The sequence below is a fragment of the Desmodus rotundus genome, chromosome 10 (assembly GCF_022682495.2).
Source record: "Desmodus rotundus isolate HL8 chromosome 10, HLdesRot8A.1, whole genome shotgun sequence".
Taxonomy (NCBI): Eukaryota; Metazoa; Chordata; class Mammalia; order Chiroptera; family Phyllostomidae; genus Desmodus; species Desmodus rotundus.
The window spans coordinates 64,818,366-64,845,139 of NC_071396.1; the positions used below are offsets into that span (position 1 = coordinate 64,818,366).

Sequence of the window (26,774 nt, forward strand, 5' to 3'; positions counted from 1 at the left end):
CATTACTTTTCATTTTGCCAATATTATAAATGTATTTTTTAACTTAATAAGTTTTATCTTCTCATTGTGAATGGGATACCTTTATTTATTTCATATAGTACATATTTAATGAATCCATGATTTTATAAATATCTTCTTTTCAGCAAGACAACTTTAATCAACACATAACCTAGTTTCTGTTCCACAGATGTGTTTCTGAAAAAATGGCATATATTAGCTTACTTTGTTACTTTAGGGAAGAATTTTCAGATAAGCAATCGACTGTGACCTTTGATTCCTATAAATTTTATATGAAAACTAACTATGTATGCATATTTTATGTGGTGCCTAAATAATAATTAAAATATAATTTAATTATTGTATTTCCAATGAAACTTAAGATGAGCTATGTATTTACCATTTCTAGTTATAGATATGTTATATCTAATTAAGTTTAAAAGGTCTTCTTATAGGTGTTTGCAAGCTTTTATATTTAAAGGGAATAAAGAAGAAATAATGCATGAGAGTATCTATTAATCAACAGTAAATGTATTTTTTTCACTAATACATTAAAGTAATTACAAGAAAAATGCCTGGTTATGGGAATATATGTATTTTAACCAATTATTTGCCACTAAATTGTTCGATAAATTTTGGGTGATGTTTCTCTTCTGTTAATTCAATAGAAAATTCCTTGTAAAATGCATTTTTGACAGATAACCCCTTCCTTTTTATATTTCTTTCTATGCCTTCAGTTACTAAAAAGAAAATTAAAATGTGGCATAAGGTTAATAGAACACAGTATTTACCTTGTGAAATCAACTGCTAATACATGTAAATTTTCAGATTCAGTATAGTTCATTTTCCTGACTTCTGATGTATTTTTGCAACTTACCTAGATTTTGACAATTGAGTTGTTAAAGCGTGGTTTTCAAAATTTGTTTTCTCACTTTATAAGAATTAATATTTGGACATATTTTATTTTAGGAGAAGCAGACAAACAGAAAGCCAAGGGCAAAAAAAAGCAGTGGTGGCGGCCTTGGGTTGATCATGCTTCCAGTAGGTTTTCTCGATCCTCTTACAATTTCACCAGTTCTAACCCTTATATCCTTGACCAGAATTCAGGCATCCCCATGGCCTATGTATTCCATGCATGGTTTGATCCTTGTGACTTGATAGGGGTCCGAGTATAGGAAAATTGTGATATAAATGGGTCTGTGAGCCTGTATACAGAATCTTCCAAAGAAATCAGCTGGTTACCATGCTGGCTGAAGAAAGCCAAACACCATTTCTGGGCTCAGAGAGGGAAGAATAATTGACTACTATGTTAACCTCTTCTGAGGTCTAGAGCTCTGCTGATGTGGATTTGTTTTCTGCTTAAAACAAAACCCTTAATAAAAATAAGTTTCTGCTCCTCCTGGGATTCTGATTTAAGGATAATCTTTAAGTTCAAAGTGTTTGTGACCCTCTTTGTAAGACACTAGGCATTGATTTGCAGAGCTTTGATTTTTATTTGCATATAAGGATTTGTCCAATTTATTAAATATAAAAATGGGGACAACTTAATATGCATTGAATTTCCTCACTCTGACTCCTCCCTAGTTTCAAAAAGGCTCTGAAACTATACTTCAAATTCAGTTCCCATCATGAGGCCTCAAGGCCACTGGCAGCTCAGCCAGGACCAATTAAGAGCAAAGTCAGAAAACAGTTTTTGAAAAGCAGAACTTGATAGCCACATAGAATTAGTGCTTGATCATAAAAGAAAACAATAATTTTGGAACTCCGTGGCAATGTTTGTTCTGTCTAGCAAAAGAAATGTCACCCTCTACTGGCCAATGGTATTTTAATGGAATTATCCATTTGAATCTAGCCTTCCTTTAATATATCAGAATATTGAATAATTATTAACTGTTTTGAAAATTACTTGTGATATCTTCAGTCTTGTATGTCTTATGTATTTCAGTATCTGTAACTAATATAATCAGACAAGAAATATCACCAAGGCCTATAACATCACATGATGATGGGAGGGGGTCTGCTAATGAGATTTAGAATCACTAGAAAATCAAGTTGATCAGAATCTTTCCCTGTAACTAATTCTTATTGTCACCTATATCCAGCATTGGCTTCTGTTACTCAAGAAATAATCTTTGAAATCAATAAGCCAATTTAATGAAGCAATTCAAAATTTTCTCAGTATATATGAATAGAATTAAAGTTTTCCAAATACTGAATTTTAGCATTGTGGCAGGAAAAAAAAATCCATGAGTTATAAAGAGTTTTATTTTATTTTCTGCCTAAGTCAAAAGACAAAAATTCCAGTCAGTCGAAGTTCTGTGTGACTCTTTAATTTATTGTCCATCAGCATAACATGTTAGTCATTGCATTGTACTATTTGCCTGTTTCTATCAAGTCACAAGTAAACTATGCTTATCTTTCTGTTTTTAAAGGGTCCTTTGCTAGTTTAGAGAGACCTATCCATTTCAAAAATTGTGTTATACTAAATGTTTTATTCTTTTAGCTGGGCTAAATTCCCATTGCAATCATTGTGGTTGTATTTCCTTTCTCATCTAAACATTGCATTTTGGAAGGATTTGGATATGGTCTTTGATAATCATCTTAAATGTTGGGAATAATTTAAAGAACTTCCTATGACAGTTATTGTTTTTAGATTTTCTGATTCATTTCACCCTCATTATATCAAGTTCTTGAAGACTAGTATTAAACAAAATATGCCTTGTTACAACACCTTATGATGCAATAATGCATGAATGTGTGTAATTCATAGATTGGAATCAGATTCTGAGCATGATGTTAAAATTTTTCTACAAAATGTATTTCCTTTACAAGCTTGCAAAGAAAGGAAAAGAATGAATATGTGGTTTACTTTTTAGATTATGACAAGTTCCAAAACTTAACTTCATATCTGGAAGCACTTTAATAAAAGCTCTTATATTTTAAAAAGTCACTGGGCTTTTAAATAGATATTTCTTAAAGGTGTCAAGTATAAATAAAGTATAGTTGGAATATCCAGGTATAAATCCATTGATAATATAATAATGTTGCTATGTTGTTCATATTATTAGTAAGTATTCAAGACCTTAATATAGACTACAGGTGACAAATCTCCCACTTCCATAACTATGTGCACACACATGATTGCATTATTGCTGTTCAATGATACCTTCCTTTTCAGTGAAGTATGTCTTCATGTCAGTTCAGTGGTAAGTCAATATCAAGCCTTACTTTATGATTAAATATCTGAAATAAAAAGCCCAGTTTTAGGGGTGGGATTTTAAAAGTCATTTTTGATGCTTAGTTGTTTAGCAATAACATCAACATCCATCATACATACATGGTCACAGACTGGAGGCAGGATCTCTATCTGTACCAACAAAGTATATGTATAAGCTCTTCTACTCATCATTAGCAAATAACACTAAAGAAAACATTCTGTTATTGTCCTAGTTATCTTTCAATAACATTTTATAAAATAATAGCAAACATTTAAAATTTTTCTTTTTTATATGTTAATTCTACTTCTTACACACAATTTGGCAGTTTTTTAAATGATAAAATCAGGATTACAACTACTTGAGAGGAGTACTGCTTGGGCTCACAGTGTCCACATGGATAAAAGTTATAAAAGGTATGATTGAATACAATTTGAGCTACTGTTGATTTTAAAGTCTATAATGAGGGTAAAATGCTCAATCTTATAATACTGTTTTTACCAAATGACCATGTGATGTACAGTCCATGTAACTTTCCTGCAAATTTCTGAGCTTACATGAAGGCATTACTTTAATGGTCTTCTCACTGTCAAACGTAATGCTGTAACTTTGGTTTGTTCTTGCTTACTCTTACCTTATGTTTGTTATATTGCATTTATTTCCTCAGCCCTGGACCCAGTACTCTGGGCCTGGTTCTTTCTTCAAAATAAAAGTAACAAATCACAGTGCTTCTGTTCAAGGATATAAGGCCCAATTCATTCACTCTGCATCTTCATGGATGGAGGCCTCAGATACCTCTGAAATCACGGGCAAAATTATTTACCTTTTGACCATGTTTAGTAATATTCAAGCAACTAATTATAAACATGCCAAGGTTTTCCATTACCTTACAATGTTTAAGTCCAAAAGATAGATGAAAAAATCATGTTATGTCACCCAAAAGACAACTCCACATTTGAAGACTTGAACATAAATTGAAAGTATTAATATGTTTTCCTGCAATAATTGTATAGTACTTGCAGCATCCGAAATACATATGCTCGGTCTCTTTTCTCTGATAAACTTAAAATAATGATCAAACTGATAAAAATTTGATCCTCAGATTTTTTTAAATATCTGGACAATTCAGCTTTCTCTGCCCCCAACTGTTAGCACATCCATATGCTGTTGTAGGGAAAGTATTAAGCAAGGCAAGGATGATCTAGATTGCTTGTGCTTTGTGTCTTATGCTCAGTACAGATCTCCTCAGCAAGTGCCTGGGGAGCTCCTGGTTGACCAGAAGCCTAACAGCACTAAGTGTACTGACCATGTCTGCTGAGCCTCAGGCTGTCCCATGCTACCTGTAGAAATAGCCAGAGGGCAGTGATGCCGTTGTTGTGGTTGTGTTCTTTTTTTACTATTATCCACCTATTTCCTCCTCATGGCAATAGGTTATTTAAAATAATAATAATAATAACCTTTTTCAAACATCTTGCCATATATGTCCCTTGTGCTGCGTGTGGAGAAGCCAGGTCTGTACTGTATAAAGTGAAGTAGAAGGTTGGTGACACTGATTCTCCATCCCAAATCTTCTTGATTGGTTTTTCTACAACAGTTTGGACACATTCAAACAACACCAAGCCCTCTACTTTACTTTGGCCTTGTCTGAAAGACCAGAATTGCTGAATTGTAAAATAGTTTTCAGTTATTTTCGGTCATCTTGGTAACAAAACTCGTTGCTGCAGAGTTGATCTGATGCACCTGTATAAAATGTACAATGAAGAAGGAAGAACATACCAGATAACCCAGTAGTAGCCAATTCTCTTATAGGGTACAGACAAAGCCTCATGCTCTGTAGACCCAACCATGCCAATAACACATAGCCCAGAGTGAATACTCTTGATCTCTTATTTTTTTCTCCCTACCAATGTCTCTTGCTGTGGCTCCTTTATGGACAATTTACGTGTATCTTTGGGGGGCATTTCATTAATAAGTCCCTGATTATCTCATATCTCTTTCAAGAAATAAGTAAATATTTTGTTTTGCTTAGTGGTCAGGAGTGGAGACTATTATTTGTTTGAAACGGATAGTGAAGAGGAAGAAGAGGAAGAATTAAAAAAGGAAGATGAAGAACCTCCAAGAAAGTCAGCTTTCCAGGTAATCATGGAATTTGGGAAATCATGTCTTTTGCTAGTTGAATTTTCTTTTTGACAGACCATGATTGCAAGCCTAGACTTCTTTTGTCATATTCATGTGTGATAGCTCACAGAAGCTTCTGATTTTCATCTGAAATTATTTATTCCTCATTAAACTAATGATGCTTGTTCCTTCCATGCAAGACCACTGTTCCAGTCAGGTTTTCATTCATTTGCATCAAAATTTTTCTGATGCTATAAGCAAAAAATTAAACTTCCTTTCTTTTGCAATTAGGAGATGAAGAAGAGTTCCCTGGCATTGTTTCAGATTGCCTGAGTGGACTTTAATACATAGAATAGTTGATCATGAAAATAAAATACTTGTTTTGTTTTCAAACAAATGGTCATTTAAATGTTACTTCATTTTGAAAATCAGTTTTATTTGTATTGCTAAAAATTTGAGAATTTATTGAAATAATGAAACTACCTAGCACAGCTCTGATTTTTTTCAGTTTATCTGACTTTTTCTTTTTCAGAGCCTACCGTACCATTCTTAGTTGTATGGCTCATTATTGTAAGTGTAGCACACCCAGTGATGTATAATCAATGGTACCTAAACATGATAATTTGTCAGAAGACTTACATACGGAATGAAAGCTTGATATATATTTATATGTATACATATTTCATGAAACAGCCTCATCTTAGGAGTTATTTTCCATTTGTTATACCTTGAATTACATGATGTGTCCATGAAGAGGCCATTGTCAGTTTTTTAGCTAGGGCTTCTCAAGCTGGCAGGTTACATCCACCCCCCTTTTCCCAATCCACTGAAGAACTAAATTATTCACAGAGACACCTTGCTCTTATGCTTTCTCACTGGCCCCATTGCTAACTCTGTGTTTCTAGATGACTGTGTGCATGTGTGCAGCTGGCTTATCAAATACTAATGTCTTGACTTTTTATTTTTACTCTAACCATCACTCATCATGCAGCAAAGGAGAGACCATGATCATCTTCACTATTTTTATGGACTACTTGAAAAGACTGACAATTTTCTTTATTCCTAACTTATAAGCAGAGACATTTTATTCTAGCTTCAATGACTGGCACATTCCAACCTAGTTGATGTAATCATAGAGACAAACTCATACTGATGTCATAGTAAATTTCTAGTCTGGGGTTTTTTTTCTACTAATTACTCTTGCTTTGTCCTTCTTTGTAGAGAGCTATTGGGAAGTTTGCATCAGCCATTTTAGCCTTGCCAAAGTCTATCATTAAACTTCCCAAAACTATTCTTCAGTATTTAATCAGAGCTGCAAAGGTATTTGATGTTTTACTGATGTGTGGTGTGTGACCCTCTGCTCCATAGATTTTTAGACAAGCAGATCCCTGTTGCTACATCTGCCTTTTCCCTGTTCTATAGACTGTGCATTGAAAGAATTATAAGAATTTAAAATATTTGGCAAACTTTTCCACAAAGGGTTCTGGTAAGCCCAATTTCATACTATTTGATTCTTGGTTTTTCAGCTGATACCAGAGCCTACCAAAAATAGAATGAGAAAATGCAGATACATATCTACTTTCTGTCTTTTTTGTAGTTTTATCTAAGTCACATTTCACTTTATAAGGGTCACATCTGATTGCATGCATCAGTTATGATATGCAAAAAGTATAATAATTTTTCTCAGAAAGCTGGTTAAATTACAAATAAGCTAATAAAAAACTAAGTTTGCTCCATGTCCTTTCTGGCTTCCTGTTAAGTCTCCATCTTCCTAAACTGGACAGCATTTTCCATTTCTCATTTGGAAATCAGTTCATCTCCTCACTAGACAGCACTGCCATGCACAGTGTGTGTAGCTGCTCCTTCCCAGGTCACCAGTGACTGCCAAATAAACCAATTAAAAATTACTTGTTAGTTAATCTAATGCATAACAGAAGTTATCCAGCTACCTATGCTGTTGGTAGGTACTGGATAACTTCACTTCATTACTGAAAATCAGAGGTAATGAGTTATTCTTGTACTTTAAAGAAAGCTATTTTCCCTGACTTAATCTAAAGCAAGCACTAAAACTCTCAGTGTTCAGCAAATGATTTGGATAGTGATTAAGTTTTTCCCCTCATTTCTCCTGGGATCTTACTTAAATGCAGGTTATTTAAGTTCAGCAGGTCCTCAGTGGGACCTGGAATTCTGTATTTCTCTCAAGCTCCCCATGAAGTGCAAATAGCTGGTCCACCTGGAGGAGCAGGATCTAGTACTCAAGGTCCCCACCATTTTCTAAAGGCCAGGATTCTGATGTTTAGTTTTTAATATTCACTGTTGTCACTTCCCTAGGGTTTTTTTCCTTTTCCCTTTAATGACTGCCATATGACTCTCTCCATCCATATAAAAGAATTTATATGAAAGATTACAATGGAATTATCCTCCATCTTACTTAAAAAAAATCTTCTTACAGACAACATAGAAAATCCCTGGACCACACCTCAATTAAAGGACAGTGAAACTTAACTAATATTAGTTAAGGATCTCCATGTCGATAAGTTCTCTCCTGTTTTAAAGATTAAATTATCTTTTGTATAAATTTTCAGTAAACTGAATTCCATTTTCTTTATATGATAAAGTTTAAGGTGAAATGTAAGATAAAATTTAAGGTAAAGTTGGGAATACAGTGGCAGTGCAGTTTGGAGGAGCCAAAGGTTACATAAATACATTTCCATGTATTTTCTACTTATAGTTAGTGATACTCGTGTCCGAGTCCCTAGAGAAACTCATCAAATGGATGTTAGCTACAGCTACCAAGTAAGAAGTTTCTGTAAGAAACTTCTATTTCTTAACTAAGTAAGAAATGGGATGTTTCCTCCTCCACCTTCATTATCAACTATTTCCTGAAACAATTGGACTTAGGCCAAACCGACCCTCTATCAAACGTTCCTGGAACTATAAAATGTTTGTATTTTCAAACATCAACATTAAGATAATTTACTTACAACAAAGGGTGTGTCATATGATTCTTTCCCCTCCCTCCTTCCTTCTTTTTTGCATTATCTAAATTCTCATCTCAATAAGAAAGAACTGATAGGCTTAATCATTTAGCTGTCTTTTGTAGAACCAGGAGTTCCCTTTTAATACAGTCAAATTTCCAGGACTCTCATCCTTTCCACAAGGCCTCTTCAATTCTGTTTTAGCACCTCCTTCTTTCCTGCTCACCCTCCCACCCAATGGTTGCATTTTCTTCAGAGAAAAAAAAAATTCTCCAGCTGTGCACTTATTACGTTCATAAATCCTGATTTTTTTTCTATTTTGGGGAATCTTGCATTCTCTAAAAGCAATATTCTAATAACTTTTTAAAATAAAATGTCACTAGATTTTGTTCTTAAGCCTGAAAATTTATTTACATTTAGCAGAATGGATTTTTTAAAAAGAATCAATATTTTGTGGAAGCAAATTTGTTTATTAATATGCTCAGAGATATTCTTGATAGAATTCCTAATTAACATGCTTAATAAACATCTACCATAAATTCCTTTATTTGGTCCTTCTTCAAATTCCAGTTTATCTCATTTTTCAAAATGTTTTTGGGCATAAAATAAGATATTTTTTGCCTCCTGGGTTTATTATTCAAAAATAGTATAGTTGCTATGTTTACATTAATTGTTCTTAAGATTCAGATTTCTACCAGTACAAAGAAATGTTCTTTCTTAATAACCTATGACCTTTATTTACATTTCCATATATGGAAGCATTGAATTCCTCATTTTTATAACATCACAGTGCCCATGTTTTTTTTTTTAACTGTACTTTTCAAAGATTCCAGAAATCTGGACATTATATAAAATAAAATGAAAGTGTCTGGGTCTACAAGCACCCCTGTGAAACATTCCTTTAACTCTATGAAGATAATAGAAAACCCAGCTTCCCTGAGACCCAGGTGTGCCTGTGGGTGCATGAGGAGCATGCATGCTTGGCTTCGTGGTTCTAGGTGGCTGACTTTGTATATCAAGGTTTCTTTTTGTTTCTTCTGCATGACTTGGGAAACTATCGGTAGGCGGGCTGTTCAAAATGTGTCTATTATGGTTACTGGTTATAATATATTAATGCAACTATTTACAGGTCTTGAATAAAAATGACAAAAGCAACTTTTCCAAAGCACAAGTTCTCCTTCCATACCATCTGAAATAACTTCTTAATCTTAATATCACCTTATTTTTCCTCTTCAAATACTAACTGATCTGCAAAGCCCTTTCTTAAGGTGCTGGTAATAGCTGTTATTCACAAGGGAAAGTATCAAATATACAAAACTATTTCCCAAAGTGAATGAAGAAAAGATAATATTTTGTTTCTGACTCACAGTTTATTTTTGATGACTCTAATGTCACTTTATTGAGGCATCCAGTTCATTCGTATTGTGAGCAATGGGAAAGATCATTCGTTAAGTATTACAAATAGTGGTGGTATATGGGAAGTTGGGAGAAATATTGGTTTGTATGTACCCAAAGTTTCTCAAAATTGTCTGATACCAAATGAAATATATTCCCACATATCTGTTTTCATCTATTATTTCATGATAATGAAAATAGCACAGGTCAGCTCAACATTTGAAAGGATATGGGAGAAGGATATTTAGTTTGTGTTAGGAGGAAAAAAAAAAAATGTTTACAAAAGCCAGGAAGCTTGGCGTTGGTCCCTTTTCTTTTAAGTCAAATTATTAAAAAGCCAGAAAATAATTGGACTTTCTCCCGTCAGTTTGTTTATCAAGCCTGGATTACTGACCCTAAAACAGCACTCCGACAGAGGCGCAAAGAGAAAAAAAGGTCTGCAAAAGAAGAACAGAAAAGGAGAAAAGGATCTGGGGAGGGTGAGTGTAACAGGGGTGCAGCAGGTTCTACCCAGCACCCTCTCTTTCTGTGGCCTTGAATACAACAGAGGAACTGCAAAGGACAGAATCTTTGGAGAACGCAAGTTCTTAAATTCTAAGGAATGCAAATATTTGTCCTTAATAGCTTGTGAGAGATTAAAATATGAATTTAAAATGGATTGTATAAAATGAAAAGAGAGGCACAATAAACCCAAAGAAAGTAGAAAAGAAAATTAAGCTATAGAAAATAAACATAAGACTTTATCATTAAGTGAAAAGCTGCTCTTGGAAAAACTAATTAGACAGATGAACTTTTGATAGTTGATCAAGGAAAAGGAAAATCTGCCTAGACAGTGCTCATGAACCCAAAGTAGAACATAGCTACCAGTGCCATGTTTAATGCAATAGTGGTACATTTGAAGGCATATGATAGAAACACATTTCTAAGGGGGGGTGGACAGCAAAATTAAAGTGCAGTGTGGACATTCAGAAAACACATTTTCATTATACAAATCTGACTAAAGATTAGTTATATTAAGAATTCAAAAAAATCAGAAAAGTATTCAAGAAATTCAAAAAACAGAAACTCAACCCAACAGATGAATGAATATAAAAACAATTCACAAATCAGAAAATGAACATTGCCTGTAGAAAGGAGCTCAGATTCACTAGTAATATGAGAAACACAAACTAAGTACTTTGACATTTTGGCTTTTTACCCACGGGATTGACAAGAACCTAAACATTTGATAACATCATTTTTTGGAACTAGTGGAAATGTAAGTACTTGAATATACTATGAATGGTGTTACATAGTTGTACATCCACTTTGAAGAGCAGTGTGTCCAGTGGGCTTGGCTGGGGTGAGGGAGAGGGGTGGGGAGAAAATGCAAGCAACTATCATTGAACACCAATAAAGTAATTTAAAAAAAAAAAAACAGTGTGTCCATATCTGTGAAAATTTTAAATGTACATATTCTACTAGAAATCAGTCTCACTCACTTCCAGGCATGCGGCTTAGCCTGAAGCAGGATTTGTTTAACCTGAAAATTAAACAAAATTATGTTTAACCTGAAAACATAATTTCTAATGGAGCTCTAATTGTAAAACTTCTCTCCTTTTTGACCATTCTGCCCTCTGCTACTTCTTGGTAACTTTAATTTTATTTTACTTTATTGGTTTAATAAGACAAAATTAAGACATAGCTGATGTAACAAATCATCAGGAAAGAGCCAAATGCACAATCTTCCCTGGAAACCTATCTACTAAGCTGCCAAATCCTCACAACATGCTGTGTTCACATCTACGCCTTTCTTGTGGGCACATGTACATATGTGCAAACACAGTTTCCTTTGTTTGTGTTTTAAACATGAGTTCCTGCCACACAGACTGCTCTTGGATGTCCATTAGCACTGTATTGTGAACATTTCTCCAACTAGGTATACATAAATCCATGTCATCTTTTTTAATAGCTGCAAAATATTCTATAATATAGATATGCATTATTTATTCAACTATTCCATCACTAATGGACAGAAGTTTACTTCCAGATTTTTGCTGCAATGAACAATGTCGCCTTAGACAACCCTGATCAGAGCTCTGTATATGGTTATATATGTGTGTTTTCAAATGCATAGCAAAAGGTCAAGAAGAACATGCACTTTCCACAGAATACATTATCAAAAGTGGGATTTCTAGGTTAAATGGTGTACCTTTTTTTACTTCAGTAAATATTTTCCCAAAAGCTTAATAACGTGCACTGCAGTGTGTGAGGTTATGAGAGTGTCCATTTCCCTGTAGTGTCATCCTCCGGGGATGTGTCACTCTTTTCATTGTTTGTCTTTCTCAGGGTTTTATTTTCATTTGAATTTTCCTAACTAATAAGAGTGAAGGTTTTTTTTTTTTATTTTCTTGGTAATTCGTACTTCCAAATCTAAGATTTAAACATTTTTATCATTCTCCGTAATATCATTCTATTGGATTCTTTGTCCTTTTAATTTAGGCAATATTTATATGTTATGAATATTATCCCCCTTTATATGTTAAACTTTTCCAATCCAATGCTTATCTTTTCTTAAAATTTTTATTGTTATTCAATTACAGTTGTCTGCATTTTCTCCCCACCCTCCCACCCCACCCCAACCAAACCCACCTCCCTCTCCTGTCTCCATCTTCCCCCTTGATTTTCTCCATGTGTCCTTTATAGTAGTTCCTGTAAACCCCTCTCCCCACTATTCCCTCCCCACTCCCCTCTGGCTATTGTTAGATTGTTCTTAACTTCCATGTCTCTGGTTATATTTTGTTTGCTTTTTTCTTTTGTTGATTATGTTCCAGTTAAAGGTGAGATCATATGGTATTTGTCCCTCACCTCCTGGCTTATTTCACTCAGCATAATGCTCTCCAGCTCCATCTATGCTGTTGCAAAGGGAATAAGCTCCTTATTTCTCTCTGCTGTGTAGAATTCCATTGTGTAAATGTATCGTGGTTTTTTGATCCACTCATTTGCTGATGGACACTTAGGTTGCTTCCAGTACTTGGCTATGGTAAATTGTGCTGCTATGAACATTGGGGTGCATAGGTTCTTTTGGACTGGTGTTTCAGTGTTCTTACAGTATAATCTCAGCAGCGGAATTGCTGGGTCAAAGGGCAGTTCCATTTTTAGTTTTCTGAGGAAATTCCATAGTGTTTTCCACAGTGGCTGAACCAGTCTGCATTCCCACCCACAATGTACTAGGGTTCCCTATTCTCCACATCCTCTTCAACATTTGTTTGTTGATTTGTTTATGTTGACCACTCTGACTGGTGTGAGGTGGTACCTCATTGTGGTTTTAATTTGCATCTCCCTGATGGCTAGGGATGCTGAGCATCTTTTCGTGTCTCTGGGCCCTCTGTATGTCTTCCTTGAAGAAGTATCTGTTCAAGTCCTTTGCCCATTTTTTAAATGGGTTGTTTGTCTTCCTGGAGTGCAGTCGTGTGAGTTCTTTATATATTTTGGAGATCAGGCCCTTGTCTGAGGTATCATTGGCAAATATGTTTTCCCATGCTGTTGGTTCTCTTTGTATTTTAATGCTGTTTTCTTTAGCCCTGCAGAAGCTTTTTATTTTCATGAGATCCCATTTGTTTATTCTTTCCTTTATGTCCTTTGCTTTAGGGGATGTGTCTATGAGAATGTTGATGTGTGGAATGTCTGAGATTTTCCTGCCAATGTTTTCCTCTAGGACTTTTATGGTGTTACAACTTATATTTAAGTCTTTTATTCACCTTGAATTTATTTTCGCGTATGGCGTAAGTTGGTGATCGAGTTTCATTTTTTTCCACGAGGCTGTCCAGATCTCCCAACACCATCTGTTGAAGAGGCTATTTTTGCTCCATTTTATGCTCCTGCCTCCTTTGTCAAATATTAATTGACCATAAAGACTTGAGTTTATTTCTGGGCTCTCTGTTCTGTTCCATTGGTCTATGTGCCTGTTTTTATGCCAGTACTAGGCTGTTTTGATGACAGTGGCCTTGGAATACAGTTTGATATCAGGTATTGTGATCCCTCCTGCTTTGTTCTTCTTCCTCAAAATTGCTGCAGCTATTCAGGGTCATTTATGGTTCCATATGAATTTCTGAAATGTTTGTTGTATATCTGTGAAATATGTCATGGGTACTTTAAAAGGGATTACATTGAATCTATTAATCGCTTTGGGTAGTATGGCCATTTTGATGATGTTAATTCTTCCAATCCATGAGCATGCTACATGCTTCCATTTGTTTCTGTGTTCCTCAATTTCTTTCTTCTGTGTTGTGTAGTTTTCTGAGTACAGGTTTATGGTTTACAGGTTTAGTTTGCTTGTTAGGTTTATTCCTAGGTACTTTATTTTGCTTGTTGCTATATCAAATGGGATTTTTTTTCCTAATTTCTGTTTCTGCTGTTTCATTGTTGGTATACAGGAATGCCTTTGATTTCTGAGTATTGACTTTGTATCCAGCTGTTTTGCCAAATTCATTTATTAGGTCAAGTAGTTTTTTGGTGGAGTCTATAGGATTTTCCATGTACACTATCATGTCATCTGCAAATAGTGACACTTTTATTTCCTCCTTTCCAGTTTGGATGCCTTTTATTTCTTTTTCTTGTCTTATTGCTGTGGCTAGGACTTCCAGTATGTTAAATAGGAGTGGTGAGACAGGGCATCCTTGTCTTGTTCCTGAGCTTAGTGGGAAAACTCTAAGTTTTTGACCATTGAGTATGATGTTGGCTGTAGCTCACTCATATATGGCTTTTATTATGTAGAGGAATGCTCCCTCTATTCCCACTTTGCTGAGTGTTTTTATCAGAAATGGGTGCTGTACCTTGTCAAATGCTTTTTCCACATCTACTGATATGATCATGTGTTGTTTTTGTCTTTGCTTTTGTTTATATGATGTGTTATGTTTATTGATTTGCAAATATTGTACCATCTTTGCATCCTTGGGATGAATCCCACTTGATCATGGTGTATAAGCTTTTTAATGTATTGCTGGATGCAGTTTACCAATATTTTATTGAGGATTTTAGCATCTGTATTCATCAGTGATATTGGCCTGAAGTTTTCTTTCTTTTTTATGTCTTTACCTGGTTTTGGGATTAGGATGATGTTGGCTTCATAAAAAGAGTGTGGGAGTCTTCTATCTTCTTGAATTTTTTGAAATAATCTGTGGAGGATGGGGGTTAGCTCTCCCTTAAATGCTCTAGAATTCTCCTGTGAAACAATTTGGTTCAGGGCTTTTGTGGGTCAGAAGCTTTTTGATTATTGTTTCAATTTCATCAGGTGTTATTGGTCTGTTCAGGCTTTCTGCTTCTTCTTCTTTGAGTTTTGGAAGGTTATATTTTTCTAGAAATTTTTCCATTTCATCTAGGTTTTCACATTTCTTGGCATATAGTTCTTTGTAGTAATTTCTTACAGTCCTTTGTATTTTGGTGGTATCTGTTGTAGTCTCTCCTCTTTCATTTCTAATTGTGTTTATTTGGATCCTCTCTCTTTTTTTCTTGATGAGCCTGCTTAAGGACTTGTCAATTTTGTTTATCTTTCCAAAGAACCAGCTCCTGGATTCGTTGATCCTTGCAATTGTGCTTTTAGCCTCTATGTCATTTAATTCTGCTCTGATCTTGGTTATTTCCTTCCTTCTACATGCTCTGGGTTGTCTTTGTTGTTGTTCCTCGAGTTCTTGTAGGTGTATGGTTAGGTTTTTTATTTGAGAAGTTTTTATTCTTTTTAGGGAGGCCTGTATCACTATAAACTTCCCTCTCAGGAGTGCCTTTGCTCTGTCCCATAGGTTTTGGATTGTTGTGAGTTCATTTTCATTTGTTTCCAGAAACTTTTGGATTTCTTCTCTAATCTCATTTTTCACCCATTCATTGTTTAATAGCATGCTATTCAATCTCCATGTTTTTGAGTGTTTTGGGGTTTTCTCCTTGAGAGTTGTTTCTGGTTTCAGTCCCTTCTGGTCAGAGAAAATGCTTGATATGATTTCAATTTTCTTGAACTTGTTGGAGCTTTTTTGTGTCCTATCATATCGTCTATCTTTGAAAATATTCCACGTGCATTTGAAAATAATGTGCATTTTGCTTTTTGGGGATGAAAGGCTCTATATATATCAGTTAAGTACATTTCATCTAGGGCGTTGTTCAATGCCACAATATCTTTGTTAATATGTTTTTTGGAAGATCTGTCCATCTTTGACTGTGGGGTGTTAAAATCCACTACTATAATTGTGTTGCTGTCAATATCTTTCTTGATGTCCTCCAAGATTTTCTTTATGTATTTGGGTGCTCCTACCAATGCTTATCTTTTTATTTACTTTATAGTATGTTATCTAAACAATATTTAATTTTTTCTGATGTCAGGTCAGTCTAAATTTGTTTTTGCAGTTTCCAGGTTTCCTTTTTGCTTAAGGAAGCCCCCCAAATATTATGTTAATGTTTTCCTATATTTCCTTCTAATCTTATTTACATTTTGATGTTTTTATTTTCTACAAAGCAGAGATCTAATTTATTTGCTTTTAGGTCAATAGACAATTAAGTTAATCGTATTTATGAAATGATTCTTCTTTTTTTCTATTAAATTTAAATGCTATTTTTGCCAATATCATGCTTTCTTTTACTCTCAGGTATGTTTCTAGACTCCCTACTGAAATATCTAGCTCCAGGCCAATGTCTTATTTTTTTGTTTATTTGTTTGTATGTTTGGGATTTTTTTTTTAGTTTTTTAATTTTTCAATTAGCGTTGACATTCAATTTCATTTTCTATTAGTTTCAGGTGTACAGCATAGTGGTTTGACAATCAAACACTTGCAGGACATAAGTCTCTGTTGCAATTCAAGTCTGCCATTGCAGGGTGAAAGCAGCCACCAACAATACATAAATAAATGGGACTGACTGTGTTCCATTGAAATTTGGATTTTACATAATTTTCATGAGCACAAAATACTCTTTTTTAATTTTTTTTCAACTAATAAAAATATAAAAACCATTCTGAAATCATAGGCCACTTAACAATAGGAAGCAGGAAAGGTTTGGCCAGAGGATTGCAGTTTATCACTCATGGTATCCATGATTCTTGTCCAGAAGAGAATCTGAATGCTATGAAATATTACAACTATTTGCCAGAAACTCTGAAAAAGAAGCAGAATATCTTAAATTTAATTTAATTTTTTAATCCAGGAGAGTGGTGTTGGCATTTAATATACCCTAAATGAATCTAACGCATGTGTCTTGAACACACTTGGCAGATCCTGAGCTGTGGGAAGACCGAGAGGATGAGCCAGTCAAAACGAAATCAGATGGACCAGGTAATAAAATAAAGACAAATGTGAATGAGCTGGGAGAAAAGTGAAAATGTTACTCGCCCATATGTTTATGTAATGAAATGCTGCCTAAAAATGACTAATCAAATACTGTTTTTGGAGTAATACTAAATAATCAGTGTCCTTTGAAATCTCATCTCCAGTAAAATTGCAAAGTGACTCCTAAACGTAGATCTTCCCCATACACAGTTGGATTACATGTTGGATTAGAGTTGGTTTGTAAATTCTTTTATTTAAGTTCCTATGCTAGGAAGTGTGGGGGAGCAAATTATAAGTGCCCCATGGACACTTCAGAATGGAGGCATAAAAACTATGGGCAATTAATTTTAAAGGGCATAGAAAGAAGTAGTTAAGTGAGAGGTAAGTAGAATTGAAGAATAAGAGGTACTCTGGAAACTTGGGCCAACTTCCTCATTTTATGAGGGAAAACCAAATCCCCAAAAGTTTGCTTGGAATTCCACAGCTGAAGTAAAGGACAGAATCCCTGCCTTCTAACTCCCAGCCTGGCCATGGTGCCATTTGGGCTTTGCATAGTATGTGATTGGGAAGATTTCTCTGTGCAGGGCAAAAACGATGCAAAACAAAATTCTCCAAATGAAATGAACTCACACGTCTCTCTAGTTCTATAAAAATGCTGTTCCCTCTATTGCACAGAGTTGGAATTCCTGTGTCCATCATTTATCACTAGGCAATATTTTCAGGCTCTTTACTTTGGACACAAATACTTCCAAGGATGACATCTGCTGGTCAAAGTGAGACTTCGGAAGGCTGGCTAATAACCTCTGTGGCCCAATTCTTAAACCTGGCCTCCATTTCCAGATAGTTCACTAACGTGTAGGCAGGGCCACATGTCCTATTATTACTGAAAAGCCTTGTACAATGATAGTAACTAACCCTTTAGATTGCACATCTTCTTTGCCAGGCACTTTTCCAAGAGATTCAGACATATTAACTTGTTTGACCTTCTCAAAACCCTCTTCCCCATTTAACAGTTAAGAAACTGAGGCAGAGAAAGATTAGCTAACTTTTCAAAGTTTACATAGCCACTAAGAGGTAGAGTTAGGATATGAACCCAAGGAGCCTGAACCCAGAGTTTGTTCTCTTAACAATTAAGACCTACTGCCTCTATGATTTAAAAATAAGTAAAAATAAAAAGCTTAATTTCACATGTTAGTTTCTGATCACCCAAGTAGGTAAAGTGCTTGTTATACATGTCTCCAACACAATGATTTTATTTTAACACCAAAGACCACCATATGCAAAACTGAAATAATTATATTTATTTTATGACCTCTATATTTTTTAACTGTGAATATGATTTTTAAAAGTTGTCAAAATATAAGATGTTGCTAATATTTATTAATAGTAGTAACTAATTCCAAGTCCTTCAGCCCTCAGGGGTCAAACTTGCCTTTGATGTCTACATAAAAGGGCTAGAGGTTCTATCCAAACCTCTGTGGGAAATGCATGCCTTGCTCAAGATCAAAAGAGAAACAGGAGTGTTGGATGGACAGAGGGGTACAGGTGTTTCCAGCCTTCTCTGGCTCAGAATTGCTCTTCTGTGGAATCTGTAGCAACTCACTCCATTCAGCTTCACAAAACAGCTGCTCACTTTCTGGGCTGCTTTGCTCAATGAAGGTTCCTTTCTCATTCCCCTACTTCCTAATGGACACTACATGTAAGGCTGTTAGGTGTGACACAGTTTTACCGAGGTTTGGGGAGATAGAGGGAGGCAGTGACTGCATAGCAGGAAATCTCCAAAGGGAAAGTCAGCCATCACCCACCTCAGCAGGCTCCCACCAGCCGGTGTGTCTGGGATCTGGTTTCATAGCCATCTGTAGCTCAGAGCCTCATCCCTCCAGGCCCTTCTCATTTAATTTTCCCCCCATCTCCTTTTCCAGATTCCCAGTTTTCTTCCCAGGTACCAGCTGGCCACTCCGAGGTTCTTGTTACTCCAGTAGGTAGAACTATTAAACTCTTCATCTCTCTTCAGACTCTGTCTGGAGGCTGTCCCACATAAAAGCTAAGCTCCCTCTAATGGTTCTCTTTTTGAAAAAAAGCAAACACTTACCTGGGAGAAAGTCTGCCTTTCTCCGAGGCCCCTCAATTCACAAACAACTTTTTTCCTTTTTAAAATCACAAAGTTAAACTTTGATTCATACCTTGGTATGAGAATTAAAGTAGAGAGAGAGGATTGACAGAGGGCAGGGGTGAGTCACCCAATGGTCATATGTAATTACACTAGATTTGGGGTCAGGAAACTATACAATTCCTGGGCCAAATCCCACCTGCCACCTGTTTTTATATGGCTTCTTAGCTAAGGATGATTTTTATATCTTTAATGGTTGGAAAAATATTAAAAGAGTATTTCATGACATACGAAAATGATTAAATTCTGTAAATAAAGTTTTATTGGCAACCCAGTCATGCCCATTCATAGACCATTCATTGTCCACAGCTGCTGGCACACCACAACAGCAGCGGTGAGTTGCTGAGACATATGGCCTGGAGAGCCAAAAATATTTACTGTCAGGCCCTGTCCAGAAAAAAGTTTTGTTGACTCCTGTACAAAATCATAAAGAATTATGCCCTTTTCTACATGCTATCTTAATGATTTTAAACTAATTCCAAACTATAATCATTAATTCTAAATTCACTAAAGTTTTGCTATGACACTTGAATCTGGTTTTCTTCTTTTCTGGGAGGGAGGGGGAACAGTGAGAGATACAAGCTGTTTTCTTGTTGGTGGTATTTGTTTGAAATAAACAGTAAAACAATTCATTGTCATGTTACTAAGTATTCACTTTATTGTTGTAATCAAGGTTTGAAATACTTAATAAAACTAAATTTTTAAGTACCAAATTTTTTAAAAAGTAAACATTGACCAAAATTTGGTGGCATGTCTTGAAAGGTTCCTTGTATAACAGTTGAGAAACGATTGGCTTACATGAGCAAACCAGCAAAACAGTTAATAGGGGGTCTCCCCTCTTTTATTTTGATTTAGACCTTAAAAAAGTTAGGTCACAGCTATGGAATCTCCTTAAACCTGGATCAGTGATTAGGGAGCTTATGCTGAGTTCTCTGAGGGCATGGGAGAGGCAGGTGTCACACTGAGACAGCATCAGGCACACAGTGGCAATCGGAGCTGAGCCTGCCACACAGGGCAGTGTTCCCGGGCTTCCTGAGTCACAGCTTCAGATAAGGAAGAGGACCCAAGTGCATCAGGAATTTCACAGCCTCTGTTGGTTTGGGGAGCATTGATCCCATGTGCAGTATTTTGTAGTTAGCATGGCTCAGTATAATTAAGAATAAGGATAGTTCAGTGGTATAGATACATACTCTTAGCACACACACTGAGCTCTCTTTACGGGATAGCTCTAAGGTGATTTAACTGAAATAGAACTGCAGTAGGAAGTATCAGTTTCTCACTGAATCAACAGAACTGTTTCCAACAACTATTATTACTTAAGAAAAGGAGAAACTTACAGAAAAGCATTATAGGATCCAACTGCCTGGATAAATACGACTGTTTCTATTCCTATGCCAATAACAGAAATATCTTTGAATGTAATCTCTACTTTTAATCACAGCTATCTGTATATGAATCTATTCTGACCAATGTTGTGATCAAATGTTAACAATTCTGTCCTGGCTTTGGAGACTGGCAATGCACGTGTAGACTCAGTGGGAGCTTCCTGTACTGCAGTGGTCTTCCCCTCCCCCTGTCACGCAGAGTACAGAGGGCCCAAAGCAGGCCTGCCTTTGGCAGAACATCACTGTGCTTATGCACAGCAACATGATCCATGGCATTTTGTTCCTTTGAAATTTTCTTTTTCTTCCTCCTAGATAACATCATCAAGAGGATATTTAATATTTTGAAATTTACCTGGGTTCTCTTTCTGGCAACAGTGGATAGTTTCACAGCTTGGCTTAACTCGATTTCAAGGGAGCATATTGATATATCCACAGTTTTGAGAATTGAAAGATGCATGCTGACCAGAGAAATTAAAAAGGTAACACTCTTGGAATATTTTTTTTTGTTTCTACCCACATTATAAAGATTGTGAAACTCAATACCCAGAACTCCAAGTAGGAAAAGAGAAAATCCTTTCTTTCCAAACCGTCTTTACATAACTCCTTAATTTTTCTGTATATTTAAATCTGTTCCATGCTCAGAATTAAAATCAAACACTCACACAGAGCCCTGGAATAGTGGCTGGTTTGTTCATTCTATCCCCTTGCCTCATCGGAGTTTGCAGGTGCACAGACTCTGTTGTATCTCAAAAAGGATTATGTTGTTTACTCTGAGAAGATCGACCTGAAACGTCTCATAGGAAAAATTAGGATGCATACAGAGCAGCAAAATATAGTCATACAAGGTTTATATAACATATTTAAAAATAAAAGTTTATTGCTAGAAAAGTTACTACTATACATACTTACACATAGCTACAAAATTATATATAAGAAGGGATTTCTTTAAAATTTTTTTGAAAAACAATTGACATATAATGTTATATTAGTTTCAGATGTGCACCATGATTCAATATATATCTAAAATTTTATATATATTTTATTTAAATATATAATGAAATGATCGCCACTATAAGTCTACTTAGCATTCATTAGCACACATAGTTACAATTAGTTTCTTGTAAATTTTTAAGCAACTTTCAAATACAGTAGTCCCCCTTTATCCATGGTTTCACTTTGTTGCTTACCCTGGGCCAACCACAACCCAAAAATATTAAATGGAAAATTCCAGAAATTAACAATTCAGAAGTTTTAAATCACATGCCCCGCTGAGTAGTGTGATGAAACCTCAGGCCACCCTTCTTCACCCCACCTAGGATGTGAACCATCCCTTTGTCCAGCGTCTCCACGCTGTATAAGCTCCCTGCCTGGTGGTAATTAATATCCATCTAGGTTATCAGATCCACTGTGGTGGCATCACAGTGCTTTTGTTCAAGTCACCCATATTTTACTTAGTAATGGCCCAAAGTGCAAGAGTAGTGATGTTGGCAATTCAGATATACCAAAGCAAGGCTGTAAAATACTTCCTTTATGCAAAAAGGGTTAAAGTTATTGACTTAATAAGGAAAGGAAAAAATCATACACTGAGGTGCTAAGATCTATGGTAAGAATGAATCTTCTATTGGTGAAGTTGTGAAGAAAGAAAAAACAACCTGTGCTAGTTTGCTGAGATATAGAGAAAGACCACATTCACGTAACTTTTATTATGGTATATTGTTATAATTGTTCTAATTTATTATTAGTTATTGTTATTAATCCATTTAGTATGCCTAATTTATAAATTAAACTTTACCATAGATACATCTGTACAGGAAGAAAAAACATAATATATATAGTGTTCAATACTATCCATGGTTTCAGACATCCACTGGGGGTCTTGAAATGCATCCCCTACAGATAAGGAAGAACCCCTATGTACCATACAGTATTATTAACTATAGTGGCCTTGCCATACATCACATTCCCATGCCTTACTTATTTTATAACTGGAAGTTTGTACCTTTTGACCACCTTTATCCTTAGACAAGAGGGATTTCTTGTTTAGCATTACCCAGTAATACTGGACACCATTAACTCCATGAACTGACTTCAATCCCCAGCTTCACTAGCTTTGTGTTAACCTACTCAAGGTGTGCATGGTAGCTGAGAGCTGTCAGTATTGAGCAATGCCAGGTGGCTGCAGAGGCAAGTAAGAACTGTGGCAATGTCTCCTTCACTGCAGGGCAACGTTCCCACTCGGGAAAGCATCCACATGTACTATCAGAACCACATCATGAACCTTTCCAGAGAGTCTGGACTGGACACAATCGACGATCGTCCTGGTGCTGCTTCAGGTGCACAGACAGCCCACAGGATGGATAGCTTAGACTCACATGACAGTATCTCCAGGTATTTCGTGTTCTGAACAATAGATTTGGTTTGGACAAAGGTAAAAGAGGTGGACTTCATCAATATGAGAAATGAATGTAAGAGGTGAAAGTTAATCAGAACTTCCATGGATCGCCACCCTATTTAGGCTATCTCCATGTGCACTGCAAAACTAAAGGAATGTTTTCCTCCCCCAGACTGAACCAGATAAAATCATGTATCAGCAAAAAACTACTAGAAACACCTGTGTGATTGGTAGGCACAGGATAGTGGTTTCTAAGCTGGAGACAAGCAAGAATGAAACTTCCTAATGACAAAATTACTATGTGTGTCAAGGACTGCATCTTTAATTCATTTTTAAAATGCCACTCCACAAAGTATCTTCTAAACTAGAATCTTCTGCCATCTGTTGTTATCTTTGATATTTTTCCTTGAAAATTGTTACTTTATGATTCACAGTAGATGCCCATCTTCCCTGAGTTGTGTGACCACACACACTGTCTCACAACAGGGACCCTGCAATGATTATTCGCTGTGGGCCAGCACCAAGAACTGTTTCTCAGTTACCTCAGTTTATCCTAGGAGATGCATAATGTTATCACCCCCATTTCAGTTACAGAGAGGTTAAGTAATTTACCCAAAGTCACACCACTCGAAAGTATATATAAGCAGACTCAAAATCCAAAACCATCCCTAATAGCTTGGCAGAGAGCCTGACCTCTCAACCACCAAATGGTGTGCTGCCTCGCATTGCCTCTTCGACACTCCAGGCCAGCTTTGAGAATTGACCTTTCTCATGGCCTATCCCAGAAAAACCTATAAATTCTTTGCACCCCAGTGTTTGCCAGCTGCTGTCAACTGTACAGATTTGACTTTCAAGTGAAAGCGGAAATCCTGTGTTGGGAGGAAAATGACACGCCGAAGGTAATTAGCTAGACTGAGTGAATTACACCGTGTATCCGTCTTGTTTTAGTAAGGATTTTCATGTATTTACTGTTTCTATTCAACATATTGAAAAGCACCTATTCTATACCAGGCCCTGGGCTTGATTCTGGGATAGACACATACAAATAAGTCATCTCTAAGTGGTTTGAGCCTGGAAAGAAAGACTCAGCCATAGGATTATCTGTGGAATTCTGGACTAATTTCTGCTGTATAGGGACATCAGAGATGGGCTTCATTCTCACTGCTGGTTTAGAAGCTCCTGGGTTATTCCCAATCATACTTCATTCATATGCTGAGCAAGGCACCAAGGTCTAGTGAACTGTTTGTCCTTCACAAATACTGAATATGCTACAAAATGAAAGAAGGGAAGGAACCAAGGCTATTTTATCAATACTGAGATACTAAACCCAAAATAGATAACTAGAAATTGAAATTGCAACCTGATTGGAAGAGGTGGGTAAAAAAGTTTACCTTGAAGTGCTATTTTTAGCTGTTGCCAAATTATTGTATTTTAGCTTCTCCAGTTGTGCCTATTCTTTATTCTAATAATCTATTTGATGCAGATCTAAATTAATTGGTATGGAAACATATATATTTTTAAAAACCCTCAAGTTTTAAAACAGTATGTATGCTAAAACCTCATTTTTATTTTTTAAGAATATATGTATCATACATATGCTGATTTAAGTTTGATTTTGGGACACATAAAATTCTTCATGGACATGACTCCTCCAGTCCCCTGAAATTAGGTATCAGTTCTTTTCAAGCCCTTTGAAGAATAATAAACGATTTATTTTTCACTTTAATTTGGGAATAATTGTTCTTATTTATAAGTTCCAATGGAATAGATATATTTCAGCCATTATAGATTTTTGTTAACAGAAGAAACACTTAGGACAGAAACTCTTTACGAGTTTCAAGGTCAAAACATTTATTTGCTAATTGAAATGCTGTTTAAGATGCTTTTAATTCCTAGAATAAAACAATTGATTATTAGAACATTGTACATGGTAATAAAACTTAATTTTTCATTCTCTTCCTACCCAAGCATACACATTTCTCAATAATTAATTTCTGAGTCATTGGTAATATCTGTTACAAAGTGAAAAATACTTAGTATGATGTTCTTGCATCTTTGAGTGCTGACAGTGCCTCCTTGTGTGTCTTCCTGAAAGTGTCCCACAGTCAGTTTTCAAAGGTGATCTTCAGTCTCCTTTGACAGACTCCATGGAGACAAGAGTCATTGTTGTATAGATTTTGTTCTCATTTTTACCTTAATTGCAAACCATAAAAACTGTCCTATTTGGAAACTACCAAGCTTCTTACATGTATTCTTGCCACAATTCCATCTATATCTATATCTATATCTATCTATGTCTATATCATCTATGTATCAGTAATTTAAAGTGATTTATTTTCTCTTTAGTTCATTTTCATGATAAAACTTAAAGTCAATTTTTGCCCCCTTCTACCCACACTCTTACATATTCCAAGTTATTTTATGGTAGCTATATCTTTCATTATAAAAAGGGGACTACATGGACATCTTTGCAGAAATGCTCAAGTGTGTCATGTTGGCAGGGAGGTAAGGGAAGCAAGATTTGTCTGAATGTAGTGAATATTCAAGATACTGACTAATATTACTTTCCAGTTATGTGGTGAATGAAAATGAACTGGATAATGTAAAAATTTCCAAATTCACCCACTTTATGACCTCTTCATGACCAAATAACCATTAAAAAAAAAAAAACAGGAGAATGGAGAAGAAAAATGCTGATAGTCCAGATGTACGTTTTCCAAAATATATTGCTTTTATTTACTGATTTACCTGTGCATACCATATACTGAGTGTAGTTGTCCCACTACACTCAGCTTTGGACACCACTGCTGTGTACATTTTGAATATGGATAGGGTCTGAGGCAAACTATTTTTCACTTTGTCTGAATTCCAAAATCAAAGGCTTCTGACAGCTCTGTTTATCTTAACTGAAAGTCATGTTTATATTTAACTGGGAATATTTCCTCCCACAAAGTTAAAAATACAATTATATACATGTATAGTATATAATTTGATTCTTGCATATTCCCATCTGTTCTTCAAAAATATGATGTCCCATAATGTGATTTATAATATTTTAAATGAATTTTTTAACTTCCCTTCTTGCCTTGTTTCAAAATACAGAGATTTTTGTTGTTGTTCTTACCTGGATTCCTGAGCTTGGCAAGTAAAAGGGGCAATGGATGGACTAACCTTTCTCCATTAATTTGCAATGACTCTGACAGCAATTGGTAACATATTTTCATGAACCTCTTTTGAAATTTCATGAAGCTATGTATTGTCTCCCAAAAGGAAAAGTGTACAGAAATACTTTTTTCCAAAAAATGGCAAAGGATTCATAAGCCTCCTGAATACCATACACGAACCCGACTTCAGAATAACTGCTCCAGAACCAAATTCTGTATCATACTAATCAGAGGGAGCAAAGAGAATATTAGAAAGTGAAGTTGAAAATAAGTTGTCTATAAAATAAACATACATAATTCCTGTATTAGTACATTTTAACTGCACAATAATTAACAATCTATCCAATTAAAGAATTGACTAAAATTGTAAATCACAACTCAGAAGGGATAAAATAGGAGAAGAAAAAGAAGAGCTGTTTAAAATAAAATCAGACACCTGCCCTTAAATCTGACCCAAAATTAAAAGTATAAAACTATACCCATAATCAAAAATTGTGAGGTAGAAGATATTTAAATCCATGAATAGCTTTTTAACAAAGACTGTCAAAATATCCCCCAAATTTAAAATGATCAGCCAATCAATAAATTTACTAGTAAAAACCAGTACCTTTGAAATTAATTTTTACTTTTTATTTTCAACCTAAAGAAAGGGGAGACATACTGGGGTCCATTAT

General features: G+C 35.5%; 1 protein-coding gene across 1 annotated transcript in view; it reads left to right on the plus strand.

Moving 5' to 3' along the window:
* PIEZO2 (piezo type mechanosensitive ion channel component 2) overlaps positions 1-26,774 on the plus strand; it is a 504,531-nt gene that overhangs the window by 433,256 nt on the left and 44,501 nt on the right. The window contains exons 33-38 of the mRNA XM_045187937.3: positions 967-1,038; positions 5,242-5,348; positions 10,071-10,182; positions 16,936-16,995; positions 20,857-21,023; positions 22,766-22,932. Coding sequence (XP_045043872.2) covers positions 967-1,038; positions 5,242-5,348; positions 10,071-10,182; positions 16,936-16,995; positions 20,857-21,023; positions 22,766-22,932 — 685 coding nt within the window. The remainder of the gene's footprint in view (positions 1-966; positions 1,039-5,241; positions 5,349-10,070; positions 10,183-16,935; positions 16,996-20,856; positions 21,024-22,765; positions 22,933-26,774) is intronic.